Source organism: Protopterus annectens, chromosome 11.part0 (assembly GCF_019279795.1).
Source record: "Protopterus annectens isolate FY-2018-M chromosome 11.part0, PAN1.0, whole genome shotgun sequence".
Lineage (NCBI taxonomy): Eukaryota > Metazoa > Chordata > Ceratodontiformes > Protopteridae > Protopterus > Protopterus annectens.
In genome coordinates this window covers 1,053,976,424-1,053,993,278 of record NC_056745.1, presented here as the reverse complement: position 1 = coordinate 1,053,993,278, position 16,855 = coordinate 1,053,976,424, and the positions used below count along the sequence as shown (strand labels likewise).

The window sequence follows — 16,855 nt, the reverse complement described above, 5'->3', positions numbered from 1 at the left end:
GAGTATGGGAAGTCTCTGGGACAGCAATCTATCCCTCCAGCGTGCTCTGTTTATTGTAGTGACAAGGTTTAGGTCCCTAGAGCTTGTAGCTCAGAGGGATTGGGATTTGTTTAAGTGGAGCATGTCCAACAGCTCTGGGTTTGACATAGCTTTGTATGTTAGGCAGAGATCACCTCTGAGTAGGCGATATGTGACAGAGTAAAGCTGGAGTTTTTTGAGACGGTCTGCATAGGGCATCTGTTTGAGGCCCATAATCCTCTTTGTGAGGTATTTTTGCAGCCTTTCCAGTTGTTGTAGATGTCTTGTGAGGTACATATCAAAAGGGGTGTTGTACTCTATAATGGGTATGTTGTACTCTAGAATGATGAATAGAGGGGAACAATGACCCCTATTTTCTTGGATGAGAAACCTTTTGTGATGAGGTGCGCCACGTAGAAGGATTTCCTGACTACTGTGGAGTTGTGATTATCAAAGGAGAGACTACTGTCCACCTGTGTCCCAAGGTCTTTTATCACACTTTTGGTGTTAAGTAGACTATAGCCTATGTGGTAGTTCATGGGTAAAGAGTTTTTACCAAAAGGGATGACAATGCACTTTTTGGCATTGAGCTTGAGGCCATGGCTTTGACACCAGGCATCTGTCTCAGTGAGGCCCTTTTCAAGGATGTCCACATCGTTAGGAGTTTTGATTATGGCTCCTAGTTTGCAGTCATCTGTGAACTTTGTTAGCCAAAGATCTTCTGTGTTAGCCTGTACTTCAGAGAAGTAGATACCAAACAGGAGAGGACCCAGGACTGAACCCTGTGGTACTCCACTTGTCACTGGTCTGAAGTTGGATTTAGAGTCTGCTACTTTCACAGTGTGGGTTCTGTCAGTGAGCCAGTTGGCAACCCATCTTGTGACATAGGGATTTATACCTAGTTTAGTGAGTTTATCTATAATTCCAGAGTGGGGGATGGTGTCAAAAGCCTTGGCGAGATCTAGATAGGCTGTGTGAACCACATTACCCTCATCTACGGCTTTGGTGACCGCTTCAAAGAAGTCTCATCAGGTTTAGGAGACATGATCTGCCTTTTACAAACCCGAACTGGGTAGGGTCCAGAGTTTGGAGAGTACCAGTGTCATTGTTTATAAGTTCCATGATTATACATTCCATAGCCTTGCAGACCAGGCTCGTCAGGTTGATGGGGCAGTAGTTTCCAGGGTCCGTGGTGACTCCCCCTTTGTGGAGTGGGATAACCGTTGTTGTGCGCCATTCAGTGGGCACAAAGCCCGAGGTGAGGCTATGATTGAAAATGGTACTTCTATAAATATGTGTGTGCATGCACTTGTGTGAATGTGTGTGATCGTCTAAGTATGAAGCATGAGTGTATTTGTAAAAAAAAAAAAAAAAAAAAAAAAAAACACTAGACACCTCTCATATTGCATTAATCCATTTTATTTATTTTTTTTCCAATGAGATTTTTGAGGTTTTAGGCTTATTTGCTGGCATGGCAGCATAATTCATATTACTTTTTTATGAGTGCATTTTTGTAATTATCCTTATTTACGTTTTAGTGGTTTATGTTATTTTTTTCGTTTTGGATTGATTTAATCATTTAAGTTAGTTTCCTTTTGTGGGAGTTATGCAGGTTTTTGCTTTATTTATTGTGGGTGGTCTGGTTGCTTTAAAAATTATTGTGGGTGGTCTGTCTTTAAGGGGGAGTTTAACATTTGATCATGGAATGGAGTGTTTTAACCATAATGGCCATTTTGCTGGGTTTGGGAGACTGGATAGGTGGTTCTGGCAGGGATCAGTGATTTTGAAATCTTCAGGCATGAAGATGGTTTCTTGGTTACATTTTTGGATATACTTTTTAAATGGGTGCTGGATTTCTCAAGTCAGTATAATTTAAATATAGTGAGTTTTTATGTTTTTTTAAATCTGTTGTGTTACTCTGTGGGCAAAGATATACAAGCTAGGAAGAAGGTATGGGTAAAGGCATGGTTACTGTTCATCCCATCCAACCAATTCTATTGTTGGGATTAAAGGTGTCTTGTGGATTCAGTCTGGCAGCCCTAACCAGTGCTCATACCTCAATTTCTTTCCAAATTCCAGTGATGCATAAGTTCCTAACCATGTCTTGGATCTTATTTGATGTTCTAAACAAAGTTGTGATCCAGACACTTAGCTAGCAGCAACAGATAAGATACTTACTAGACACATAGTCTGCTTACTTCTGAAATAATTTCTTTAGTTTTCTATCATTTTTCAGTCTCTTTGCTTTAACAAAAAAAATGTTGAATAACTTTGTTCTGCAGCTTTTTCATAAGGTATAGCATGGAGGTCTTGCTGCTTATCCAGGTTTTCCTATCCATGGGTTTTAAATTTACATTTTAATTTCTTCTTTTTTGAATAGTTTTGTAGTTGGAGTAGCTTAACATTTCTGGTCACTGTTTCTGATAACTTGATTGTTAGTGTTTTTTGTTGATTATATATTGTGTGTTTCAAAGTTAATTGTTAATATTTCATATGTGTGTGTGTTTATATATGCAAATATATATTCACACATATATGTATATGTATGATATATATATATATATATATATATATATATATATATATATATGTATATATATATATATATATATATATATATATATATATATATATGGCTCCTGCCTAAAATATCAAAAGAGCGAAGTGCTGAAGGCACAAAATGTCAAAAGTAAAAAATGTTGAAAGTGGAATTTGCCCTTTCCCCACTGTTGTGTGATCCCGGAATTAGTATATATAATTAGCATATGGTGTGATGTGTGTGGGAGGGGGCTTGCTTCACTGCATAAAACAGGTTTCTACATTTTGTTCTTTTGACATTTTGTGCCTTCATCATTTTACTCTTTCAACATTTTGGAGGGGAACCATATAAACACTTGCACAGATATATAGACATACATATATATACAGATATACAGGCCTGTTCACTTTTATCTAAATATCACAAAAATTGATATACACAACACAGAAGAAAAATATCTTCAGTGCGTCAGTGACAATATTTAAAACTGAAAGTCGCTGTTGATATCGACAACAAAAAGCTTTATATATATATATATATATATATATATATATATATATATATATATATTTATTTATATGTATATACTAACTCCATAATCACACTGAGTTGTAGAAGAGAGATATGTGCCAAAAGAAGGGAATCATTGCTTGCACAGACTGAGATATCTCACCAGCAATGATCAACACCAACACATAGGTTAGAGAGGGAACCTATTGCTGGTACACTTGGATATCACACCAACGTCAGTTGATGCCTTCCTCTTTTACTGCTGCTTAATAACTGTACATCCAACTACCCCCTATAAAAAGGAGTGCACATTGAACATTTTTACATGCAAGTCTTTTTAAAACATGACTATATCATACTGACTGTGTCTGTTGTCCTTGCTAAATTTTGATTATTTCATATTCTCCCATATATATTTAAATATATATTTTGTGTAAGTTTTCTTTCTATTGTGCTTATGCTTGTACTACATAAGGTGGAGAAGAGCTTCAAAAAATGTGGCAAGTGCAGCCACTAGATTCTGCCCCACGACACCCACTGTCTCTGTGTGATGTCCTTGGGGCCAGAACGTCTTCTGATGGCTTGTGACATATGCAAAGGCTTTAGCCTGAATTCCGTGTTAGAACATTAAAACAAACACATCCTAAAAGTTGTACTTCCCACCAGTCATGATTAAGTTAAAAAAATGAAAAGTACAAGAATAATGTTAAAGACTGACCCAAGAGACAAAATGAAAAAGTAGGAAAAAGAAGGCATAGGATATGGGAGACTCTTTTGTACCAAAGGTACCCTGACCAAGACCCTTAGCAATCACTTTGGTGCTAATTGTGGTATGTGCTTTCTCTCCAGTGCTGTGCCTCTCCAGCAATGAGACTATTATAATACATGACAGGTCTACTAACAAGTAAAAAGATTACTAGTAGATACTGTTTAGAGAGGGGACTTTCCAGATTCCTTTCCTCTTGCCTCCAATGATAAACCTCTAGGTTCTTCTGCAGCACATCTGAAATGGACTGGGCCAGGATGATTAGGGCCATCCTGAAGGCACAGATTGAAATGTGTGTCATGCCATCCCCATTTGTATCTAGGGTAGATGGGGTTGGCCTAATTTCCCATCTTCAAGCTCCTTCCCTGATCCCATTTCAGTGGCCTCAATGCTGATATCTTACCCAGAGCCTGTAAGGTCAGCACCAACTGACTTGGATGCTTTGGCACTGATAACTGTGTACCCAGCTAATTTGGTACTTTGCTTTTTGAGTTGATGGAGCCTTGTAGTGAAGTACTTTATGTGGAGGCTTTGGTACTGTCTTTGTTTCTGATTCATTCAGTGTCATTCTTGGTATTGGATTCCTCCAGATCCAAAGTCTTGGTCCCAGTCTCGATATTAGAGCCATCTGTGTTATCGATTTCAGGGCCCTGGATCTAGGTGCTGTTCATGTCCTTTTTGGTTGGAACCCATTATAATAATGACTTAGAGATCTCTGGTGCCTACAGACTCTGTGTCAGTTTTTAACATTATCAAAAGGGTGATTGCTTCCACATCATGGAAAACTGCTGAAGCCTCCTTAGTGCCAGCTGGAACTTTTCATTCTGTACCTCAGCCCTCTCATCATCTTTCTCAGGGAAAAAATAGGCCTGAAAGTTTTGTCCAGTCTCCTGCTGAGACTCAGGCAGAGTCTTCTCAAGATTCATATGCCCACTGAATCTTCCCAGGAAACATATTTGTAAAAGGAGGCACGTGACTCCCCACATGCAGTCTTTCAGTTTAGACACTGATTTGGATGAAAGGGAGAGTATATCACAGTCCCCTCCAGACAATGTCAGATTTGACAAGATATTAGAATTGAAGCACCAGAGGGGATCTTGGCCCTCCAACCACCCCACCACCAATCGTAGATTAAGAAATGTTATTTGAAGCTTGTGTGTTTACCCTCTCTACCTCCTTGGTGCTATCCCTTGCTGGCTCTTAACAGTGGGGAAAAAATGGCAGGAGTCCTCTTATGTTGTGGTAATCCCAATGAAACCAGATAACATTCTTTTTCCCCCTAAGAACAGTCATAATTGTAGTAAGCAGCCTCTTGTGGACTCCATTTATAGTAGCAGCAACTACCTAAAAAGAGCAGCCTGATGAAACCTTTGCTGTTCATCCCCCCAACAGAGAGATGTGGTTGATGGACAGAATGGCAAAGCATGCTTCCCACTGGCCACATTTGCAGTGAGGGCATTTATTATATTACTCACATGAACCGCTTCCAAAGAGACAGTGCTGAACCAACCTTAGACTGTTTCGGAAGGATGGCCACTCGAGTCTAGAAAACAAGTTGCAGCTCATGTAGGCATGATGTTTACTGTCAACAGCTTCTCCATAAAATGGTCGCACAGAGCAGTTGATGGAGGAGGGAGAGTGGCAGGTACAGACAGGCAGGCACATGAGGCATAATATCTGTCCCTGCCTTTGTGTTTTTGTGAATAACTTTAAAGCACACTTTATCAACTCCCACTGTGATGGATCTTCACTAATCACACTTAGGGTAAAGGAGAAGCTGCAGAAGAGTGAGCAAGTGGGAAAAATGTTGTCTGTCTTTGGAGTATGATGCGAGACCCCCCAACAATCCTTTGACAACTCTTTTGACAACTTCACTGGCGTTGCCCTAGGGGCAGAGGTGGTCCACAGAAACAGGGATCCAGGGCTCCTTTTCTGGAAACAACCTCAGTGTCTATGAGGGCTTGCCTTACTGCTCCCTCAGGAGGCAGTCAGGGGCAGATTATCCCCATCACTCAGGTGGGTAAGAAGAATGATATCCAGAGGCTATACCATACCCTTTTCTTCCATTCCAAAGCAACAGTGTCTGTGCCACTCCTAGATGTTCCAGAGCACCAATGCAGAACTGCCAAAAGAGAGATTGCTACTCTACTAGCAAAAAGAGACTGACATGGTCTATTGCTGATCCCTTGTAGTTCCAAAGAAGACCAAGGACTTTTGGCCAGTTCATGATCTCAGTGGTCTAAATCAGTATGTCATGGAGAAGCAGTTCAGAATACTGATAGTGGAAGCTATTTTGCATTACCTACAGACAAAAGAACGGATGTGCTCAGTAGACCTCCAGGATACTTATCACTGTATCAGGTATAAAATAATAAGTTGGCCAGCCAATGGATAAAAACTTAAAACTTTATTCCACTAATTCAAGTTCAAATAGTTTTTTGTTTTTTCAAACTATTTGAACTTGAAGTAAAGCAATAACATTTTAATTTTTTATCCGTTGGCTAGCCAACTTATTATTTTAATCACTGTATCAGGATTGCCAAGGAGTCCAGAAGGTTTCTACATTTCAGGAAAAAGTCAGTCACTATGATTTTCAAGCCCTGGCTTTGATGTCTCTACAGCCTCCTATGGGTGTTTGCCAAGTGCATAGCAGTTGTTGAAACTCATCTATGACCGAAAAGGATATGCATTTTCCCATATCTAGACGATTGCGTTCTGGCAACTACATCAACATTTTTGCAGCAAGAGATTGCTTGCAACATTTCCGCCTGCCCTTTGTATCTCTGCAAATTTGGAAAAAATCCAAACTTCTGCTTACTCAGACATTCGGCTGCTATTCAAACACATTATTTTGCTTAATAAAGTTACCAAATGAAAGGCTATTGTCTGTAAAGAAATCAATATGCACTCTGTTAAAACATTACTCTGTAGTACTAAAAGTTCTCTGATTGATGGCTTCATCCTTACGTCTTGTTCTACATGCTCTACTTTTTATGAGAGTACTACAGAGGACACAGTATACAGTGGTTCCCTCCTTCCAAACACAGTCTACAACCAGAATTTGTCTTGGTGGCTGGAGTCTTCTATAGTTTCCTCTAGGGAGAATGGTCATCCTTTCCATACCAACAGCAACAATCACCACAGATGGCTTTTCTCTCTCTTTCTCTTTTTATCTCTGTCTGGGGTGGGGAACAGTATGAAGAGACAATGGTCCAAAACCTGGACAGACTTAGAGGCCAATCTTCACATCAACGTCCAGGAGATGAGGACAGTTCTGATAGTAATGTGAGCCCTTCCGGAGTGATCACCATTCACTTAAACAGTATGTCAGTAACATAATGTATCAATAAGCAGGGCAGAACCAAATCTTACCCCTCTGCAGAGAGGCTATGAGAGTGTGGCAGTGGGTGATAGATTCTCTCTGCTTTCTGATAACAATCTGCGTTATTAGAAAAGCCAACTGCCTTGTGTATAGGCTAAGCAGATCTAGTCAAATGCCTCATGAGTGGTGTCTCATTCCTTCAGTAACGCAACACATCTGCCGCTGCTGGGGCCAGCCTTGCCGCAATATGTTTGCCTCCATGTCCAACACCAAATGCAGCAGATACTTTGCCCTGATCCTTCTGAAGAGACTGTGTCAGCAAGGGACACTGTGGTCTGTCAGTGGCTTCCCCCACTTCTAAATAATTTTGCCTCGTCCTTTCTTCACCAAATTTTGCAGAAAGTTTCAGCATGCAAAGTTACTGTAATCTTCATTGCACCGTTGTGGTGTAGGTAAATATGGTTTTCCAAGCTGAGGCCTCACCTGTTGAAGCAGACATAGCTTCTTGATTCACAACCAAATGTATTATCCACACCTGTCCGGCATGTCTTAGTTGGAGATTTACTCCCTCAAACTAACAGTATGTTTTGCCAATTTCAGTAAAGACCTCTGTTCCTGCCCTACATCAGAGAGTGGTTCAGAAACTATCCACTTCTCAGAAGGAATGTACTCACAGGATTTGCAAAAACAAATGGAAACATTTCTACATATTGACATCCAGCCAAGCATTAGACCCCCTTCTTGATTCCAATTCCATATGCCTTTCATTTCCTTCCATCGTTATTTGAAGCTGGCTCCAGCCTTTCTACAATTAAAATCCATTTGGCAGCAATCTCAAATTTCCGTAATGGATTTCTTGCTTTATCTCTTGCAGCACATAAAACTTTGCAAAGTTTTTTTCAAAGGATCCTTCTTATTACATCCACCCTTCAAAGATCCAACACCACATTGGAATCTTAATTTTAACAGTGAAGATATAACACACTCTCCTTTCAAGCCAGCATCCTCAGCCGAAATCAAATACCTTTCCTGGAAAACAATATTTCTGGTGGCTATCGCTTCACCAAAAAGGATTCAGAATTACAGGCAGTTTCATCATTATTTCTGTATTGATTTTCCACAAAGATATGGTGTCAGTAAGCATGAATGATACCTTCACAAGGTTGCCTCAGAGTCCAGCCTTAACTAGTCCGTCCAGTTTTCTTCCCAAACCACTCCAGTAGGGGAGAATACCTTCTTCATAACTTGAATGTTCACAGGCAACTGCATGTTTACCCTCACTGAACTACGCCTAGTAGAAAAGATTCATAGCTTTTTCTTTCCTCTCTCCCCTTCCAGATTAGGATTTAGAGTATCCAAAATTACTCTGGGAAGAATGGAATAATTAATGTGTATAAGACAAAAGGCACGGAGATGGAAAATAAATATTTGTACTGTTGGGCAAGCTTGAAGGCTATAGTCTGAAGGAATCAGACAAAAATATTATTATATTAATCCATGGGAAAATTTACAGTTTAATGTACAGAGACACCTGTTAAAAATGAAAAACAAACAAAAAAAAAATAGAAGTACAGTTTTAGAATTGCTTTTGGACATTGGTGATAAATCATCCATGAAAGGGGCTATTGTCTGCATGCGGTTAGTCTACTGTGTGGCAGTCACTCTGCTCATCCTTTCAACAGCCACGATCATAACTCTGATTTCCCTCCATCACTATTAATGCTCAGTTCCACACAGCGTTCCCTCATCATTATTAATTCTCAGGTCTTGTTGCGATCATTCTATGTTATCCAGTCACTCATGAACATGTTTTTACTGCGTACCATGTTAGTTTGTTTACGTCTGGTATATCACATTACCAGATTACCTTTTCTAGTTCACTGATAGAGCTGTCTTACATAGCAACTATGCACAGTGACATGCTGAGAAATCAAAAATTGCAGTCAGTTCAGGAATCCTATCATCTGTGCCATTTGTAGTATACTGATCTGGGCATACTGTACATTTTTAATATATTAGAGGTCATGTACGTCTGCAGTCTGGTAGTTGGAGCATACTGAGAATGCAGAAGAAGCCACTGGATATAAGAGAGATTGATTATTTTTTTGTTTAGATATAGAGGGGAAACTGTAACATGAAAAGAAACATTGATTGTGTATGGACAAGATTAAAGTTGAAAGCAGTGTACCAGTGTTGTCCGGGCATACATTCACTTTGTGTGATATGAGCATCACCAAGTCATGAGACTGCATCTAGAATACCTGGTGAGGACATGTGAAACTGTGTCCTTCTTTCTGGTGATACATATGTTGTGGAAGTGTTGATTCCCACATGTTTTATGCAAATTAGGAGGAAAAGAGGGTGCTATTAATATACTCTAGTCTGCCGTTATATTTTCCAAACTGTATCTAGTGTCAGTGCACGCGGCGTTTACATGGGTGTATATTTTGAATAACTTTGCCAGTCTTCTTGTATACTGTGCTTACTTACTGAAAATCTAGTAAACTCTTTTAAAATGAAAATATATGTACTGTATTATCTTTAGTGACATAAGAATGCTTTATGTCCGTAATTTATGTACTTTTACATGTATAAATGGTTTTAAATATGACTTTTGTTCTTGTGTCATAAGGTAAAAGTTTGATTTCTGTTGTATCAACAGTTATCTTCATCAATCAATGATAATTTATCGGGACCTAAAGCCACATAATGTCTTGCTGTTTACTCTGCATCCCAACTCGGAAGTGATCGCAAAGATTTCAGACTATGGCATTGCACAATACTGTTGTGGGATGGGCATCAAGACATCAGAGGGTACTCCAGGTAGGGAAAAAAGAAACCTGTAAAACCGTGTAGTGAAAAATCCTGAACTAGTATGGAAAGAAAAGCTGTTTCTCTTTTTTTTTTCATTGCAGACAAAATGTTGAGGAAAAAGATTCCCTTTCTTTTACCAGTAATCACTGCTTTTGGCCCTCATGTTAGAAGGTCATGTGATACCACAGTTATGCTCTCATTTATATTAAAGAAAGCATATTTGTTTTGGGAAAGCTTTGGGAAATTGCCATTTTGTTTTAGTTTAATTTTTCAGAATAGCACCAGAAGCCTGCATTTTCTTTAAAAAAGTGTTTGGAAGCCATTTTCTGACTTCCAAAACTTAATCTCTGACAATTTTACTGTGCTGCACCTATTCTAGGCTCAGTAAGTATGTTTTGCTTTTACTTTGTGAGATCTTTCTTGCCTTTTTAAACTACGTTGGGACCTCACCATTTTTAGTTTCATGTTCCTGGTCATGTAATGGTTTTATAGATCGGTAGACCGAGTAAATAATCAGAACCCTGCAGTTTCTTTAAAAAACATCTGTTTATGAGTGGAAGTGATGTAGAACAGTGGAACTGTATCATTGGCAAGGGACAGGACTGCTTATAATGCTGGAAACACCACATTATATATACTCTCACTCGGAAAATACACTTTAGTACTTCCCTTAAAAAGGAAATCTCAGCAGTTTACCTGTTGTTACTGCCTTACACTAGATTACTGTTATCTTCTTGGCTTTGATATTTTTACTTTTGTTGGTCTTTATACTTAAGGCTTAACAAAAATGATCCCAATTAGCATTAAAGTATTACCATTTTCTGACTTATAAAATATAGTCAGCCATAATGGATTCACTTAATTCGTATGTGTTAAAAGACCTACTTAAAAACAAATACCTCACTGAATGTTGCTGCTGTAGGCTCTATACTGAGTGCATATCTCCTGACATTATTCTTTTCAGTAAATATAATAAACTGAAGGAACTGTTTTGTATTTTTAAGGGTAGATTATTAAGGGTCTATATTAAATCAGCGAACGCTTAAAAAAGCGAAAGCTGATTTATCGACCCTCTTTAAGTGAAAGCTGAAAATTCCGAACACTCGGAACAGAGATTGTTTTTCGCAGGGAACAAAAATTGCTGGGCTGTTTTCGGAATTTTGCCATTTCCTCCATTGTGGTGTGATCTCGGGAGTTGGTACTGTTTTGAGGTTTTTTTTTTTTTTTTTTTTGTGGAACAATGATTTTTTTCCCCTGGGGAAAAAAAGTGCTGTTCCGAGTGTTCGGTATTTTAAGCTTTCGCTTGAAGAGGGTCGAGAAATCAGCATTTATTTATTTAAGTGTTCGCTGATTTAACATAGACCCGAAATTAAGTGATCAACCTTCATGTTTTTGTAGTTATTTTTCATTAGCGAGGACTGTTACTGAATTTGTTAGTTTGTGGTATACTGACAGTTGCGGTGGTGCAAATTCATCTTTACAAAGCCAGTTTTCTACAATCAACTAAGTCTAGTAAATCTAATAAAGGGCTAAATAACATAAGATGCACTATAACCCACTGCAGTGTCTCAAAAAAAGTTAAAAGGAAGGAATTTGAATCCCAGCAAGAAAAAACACAAACAGCATAAATAAACTATTAATGGCCTAAGTATTCTCCATTCAAGGATGATAAACATGAATGAAGATGAACACCCAAATGTAGACTCTTTGGACACAGAGTCTCATTTAAGCATATATTCAGGTACATGTGAAACTTGCAGTTCCCAGCTGTTGGATCTATTACAGTAGGTCATCTCAGAATGTAAACAGGCTTTATGTGAAAAGTTATACCCAGAAGTAATAGCACTAAACCTACAGTTTTGTCCAGTCTTGACCTTATCGGGGGGGGTTGGTATAATTGTTATGTTGTTTACCTCACAGACACTATGTGTAGGGTTTGATTCTTACTTTTAAAAGGAGGGGTGGTTGGCATAATGATTAAAGTGTTTACCTGACAAACACAAGGTACAAGATTTGATTTTCACCTTTGAACGGGAAATTGGCTAGGAATTAAAAATGGCCCACAATGAACCCATATGGAAATGCTAGACTCTTCCAGGCTCAGACACCTTTAAGATAACTAATATATTAATGGCATTACAGATATAGACAAAAAGGAAAGAGTATTGAAGTATATTATAAAATGCAGAGTGCAAATAGCAATGTGCAAAAGAAAGATATGAGTATATGAATCTGACAATGAAAGAACTTCAGAAAGTATATTCAGCAGAATATCTGAGACAAAAGAAAAGGGGAATAATTACAGGCAGTCCCCGGGTTAAAGATGAGATCCATTTTTTAGTCTGTCCTTAAGCCAAATTTCTATATAAGTCGAAACACATACATAGGGCTCTTATTAAATGTCACTTAGTCAAGTGTTTACCTCAGTCTAGTATTTATTTTACTTTTCTTTGCATATAAAACACTTTAGAAACACTTCCAAACAAAAAAACAAACATAATGTACTGTATACTGTAGCTATGCTTCCTTGCTTCCTATGAGCTATGGTTTCCTACTTCCTATCAGCAAAACTGGTTTAAGGCATCTTGCTATTAAATGCAGTGCTTATGAGCACTTTTTCACACACACACACACACTCTGTACTTCTCAACTGTACAGATTTTTGCAGAATGTCCAGGATTTTGGCCTCCTATTTTTGGTATGTTTTCCTATAGTTGTGGTTTTCTAACAAATTAATGATAATTCATTACATATCGCAGTTAGAAAATAATGACAGACATTTGAGTTCCAGACTTCATATCCTTCAAAAAAATCATGCTAATGCAAAACCTGTTATTCTGTGAACTTTCTAAGTTTGTAAGTGCAATATTTAAAAATTGTCCCTATTTTTGGGCCTTTGTCCCACTATTATTTATGGCTTTGTACAGGTTTCTTGCTCTAAGAGGTATCACACACACACACACACACACACACACACACACACACACACACACACACACACACTCGGGTAACTGTGACTATTTTAATTTTTTTCATGTTATTTCCAACATTGTAGCAGGCTGTTCATATCTGTGGGCTGTCCACATGTTGGATATCCGTAACCTGGAGATTGCCTGTACATTAATTGCTACAGGGGCTCCAATAGTGATAGAAGAGTAAAAAAAGACACTAATGCTTGATTTGTGGTAATAAGGGGCTATTGGCAAGGTTGGAGGAATATACTGACATGTATTAATCTTCTACAAAAAACTGGGAATTTAAAAAAAATTGGGAGACATAATCAGCCTTCAGCAGGGAATATTGGGACAGTTAAGGACTGGAGTTTGAGTTACAGTAGTGGGAATGTATCTGGAGGACACAAAAGAGAAAATATAACAAAAGAGGGTAGATTTTTTTAAGAAATTTATAAAAATTATTTAGTTTGGAAGATGGAATTCAGTAGTAGGTACAATAACTGGGCTAGACTAGATAAAAATTATGTTTCACAGGAACATTTAATTTCATTGAAAGCTTTGACACACATCCAATAACTGATTTAGATCATGCACCGATAAAGACTAATGTAGAAATGCGGAGTAATGAAGTAAAAATAAGACACTAATACCTTCCCACCTACTTATTAAAAAGAGAAAAATTTAAGGAATGGGTAGTGGAAAGTATTAAGAAAATTATTAGGGAAGATAGAAATATCTTCAGAAGTTATAGCTAGTGAGTAGGATAAAATGAAAATGGAGTTTAAAAATAGGGTAGAAAGAAAAGAGAAAGAGATATGGTTAAGAAGCAGTAGAAATTACTTAGAGGGTCTGACAAAGGTTGTAGTATTCTAGAATAAGGGGAATCTCACAGGAGAAGAGGAGACACAAATGCAAGGTGCTAAAGAGAAAATAGGTGAATATCTGGATAATATGCATGAGTTTATAAAGATTTTTGTTAATCAACTATTTTTTGATAATAACAAAGCACAGCAATTTTTAGCACAATGACTTAGTAAAAGAAAGTGGAAAGGGTTGCCCATAAAAAGACAAATATTCAGAGATTCTGTAGTGGTATTAGAGATATTCTGGAAAGTTTATGAAAATTTAATGCAAAGAAATGTGGAAATGAAGAAAGAACACCACTGGAAATATGTTTTAAAGACTTAATTATGCCAATATTAGAGATAGATGCTCAACAACACAGTTAAGATAGGAAGAGATGAGATAAAAACAGTGATATATAAGCAAAAATCTTCAAGAAAGTCTCTAGGAACAGATGGTATTCCTGTGGAATTTTGGAAGTTAGGAGGGAAGAAAGTGATAATCTGGAAGATTTTATTTAACGGTATTTTACAAGGGGGTAGGGGGCACCAACATCTCATAAGAAAGCTGTAGTGGCTGTATTGCCTAACGACAATAAAGACCCAGCTTCATATAGACCCATTTCAGTTTTAAATCATGGTTATAAAATGTTTGTACTACTTAAAAGAATGACAAAAGTGTTGGCCAAAATTGATAAGTACTGATCAGTGTGGTTTTGTGGAGGAGAGGAAAACATTTGACATTACTAGAACAATGATGATCCAGAGAGAAGTAGAATGTTAAAAATATCTCTGTTATTGGGTCCTGATGCAGAGAATACATTCAACAGAGTAAGCTGGCATTTTATCTGTAGGGCAATGGAAGTGTGTGCATTCCGTGATAACAGTAATAAAATTAATTAGAAGGTTAGTGCACACAGTCAAAGCGTAAAAGGCATGAGAAGCAACATAATTTGAAGTTCCAAATAAGCCAAATAATCCAAATGAAAATGAAGGACTTCATTAAAGAACTTAACACCCAAAGTAGCTGTAAGGTATTTTCACCTGACCCACCAGACTTCTTCAGAACAATAAAACCTTTACCACAAATTTAAAACTTAAATACCAGTACTGATTAGTTAAACACAATGAAACTGATAAATCAGTTAAATAGTTTGATATCATTGAGTGGTAGTAATTCAAAATACATTAGCTGAAGTCATTATAAATACATTAATAAATCATATGGTCTGTTTTAAACATAAGTGAAAAACTGAATGTACTTCAAAAGCTCAATAAAACTGAGCTGTGGAGGAGGGTAAGGCGGTCCACACAGCCTATCTGGACTTCGCCAAGGCCTCTGACACAATCCCCCACTTTGGAGTCATAGATAAACTTATTAAGATGGGCATAAATCCCTATGTCACTCGATGGATTGCCAACTGGCTTACTGACAGAACCCAGACTGTAAAAGTAGCCGACTCCAAATCCATATCCAGACAAGTGACAAGTGGAGTACCTCAGGGTTCAGTCCTGGGACCGCTCTTGTTTGGCATCTATTTCTCTGAAGTACAGGCCAACACTAAGGGACTTTGGCTAACAAATTTTGCAGATGACTGCAAACTGGGAGCCATTATTGAATCTCCAAATGATGTGGATATTCTTCAAAAGGGCCTTGCAGAAACAGATGCTTGGTGCCCGAGCCATGGACTCAAGTTTAATGCCAAGAAATGTATAGTTAGTCCCTTTGGGAAAAACCATGTACCCATGAGTTACCACATAGGTGGCAGTACACTAAACACCAAAAGTGTGATGAGAGACTTGGGGACACAAGTGGACAGTGGTCTCACCTTCGATAACCACATCGCCACAACAGTCAGGAAATCCTTCTATGTGGCACACCTCATCACTAAGGGCTTTTCATCCAGAAAAAAGAAGGTCATTGTCCCACTATACTCATCCCTCATTAGACCCATTATCGTGTACAACACCCCGTTTGGTATGTACCTCACAAGACATGTGCAACAGCTGGAAAGGCTGCAAAAATACCTCACTAAAAGAATCACAGGCCTAAAGCAGATGCCCTATGCTGACTGTCTAAAAAAACTCCAGCTATACTCTCTGACATATAGTCTACTCAGAGGTGATCTCTGCTTAACATACAAGGCCATGTCAAACGCTGAGCTGCTGGACATGCTCCACTTAAAGAAATCCCAATCCCTCAGAGCCACACGCTCCAGGGATCTAAACCTTGTCATCACAATGAACAAAACATGCTGGAGGGATAGGTTCCTGACCCAGAGACTCCCCATACTGTGGAATAGACTGCCCATACATGTCAAGCAGAGCGCCTCCTTGGCCGTCTTCAAAAGGAACATTGACGATTGGCTAGGAGATAGGAAATTCACCCCAGGGATCACATCAGTCACCCTGCTAAACAGAGGTCCAGGGAAGAAAATATTGTGGGAAGAAATATCCAGGGAATTGTTATGGCTAGGCTTGTATAGCCCCTAGGGCCGATAGCCCAGTACCAACCTATGAACCTGTTAATGTTATAAAAAGTACATATTGTCAAAATAACAACTCTGCTGCCCTTATTTTCAAGATAAACAAAAAAAAGAAACAAAAAAATTCACTGAGCTCACCTCCAAAGGCAGTACGCATGGAAACCAAGTAAATGTAGAAAGCAAACCTGCTGCTGCCACCCAAGCTGAAGTAAAATAGTTGAAATTGTTAAAATCAATTCCTTTATTAACAAAATAAAACGTAATCTTGCTGCTGCTGTCTGGATAAGTGCTTTCGGTTGTTGAACCTTTATCAAATCCTAAAGAAAAAACAGCTTTCTTTCATTTAAAAAGAGCTTCCTGCAGCTCATTCATTCAATCAACCAATAAAATATTGGTGTATGAACACACTTCTCATTCAGAGTGCATGTTCTATTTACTTATTGTTAGCTAAAAGCTTGGAGTTTTTAAAGTGAAATAACACAGTATTAATGCATGTGCATTATTTCTTTAGAGCCCTTCCTTTCAGGATGGGTTTTAGCGGTACACTTTCATTTAATCCAGGTTTCTGGTCCGCTCTAAGGTTCATAATCCATTTTGTTTCCGC

At 38.3% G+C, this 16,855-nt stretch overlaps 1 protein-coding gene across 1 annotated transcript in view; it reads left to right on the top strand.

Annotated features, from left to right (window-relative positions):
• LOC122815022 (leucine-rich repeat serine/threonine-protein kinase 2-like) overlaps nucleotides 1-16,855 on the top strand; it is a 2,570,681-nt gene that overhangs the window by 1,737,766 nt on the left and 816,060 nt on the right. Inside the window, 1 exon segment of the mRNA XM_044087274.1 lies at nucleotides 9,818-9,978. Within this exon segment, the coding sequence (XP_043943209.1) occupies nucleotides 9,818-9,978 (161 nt within the window).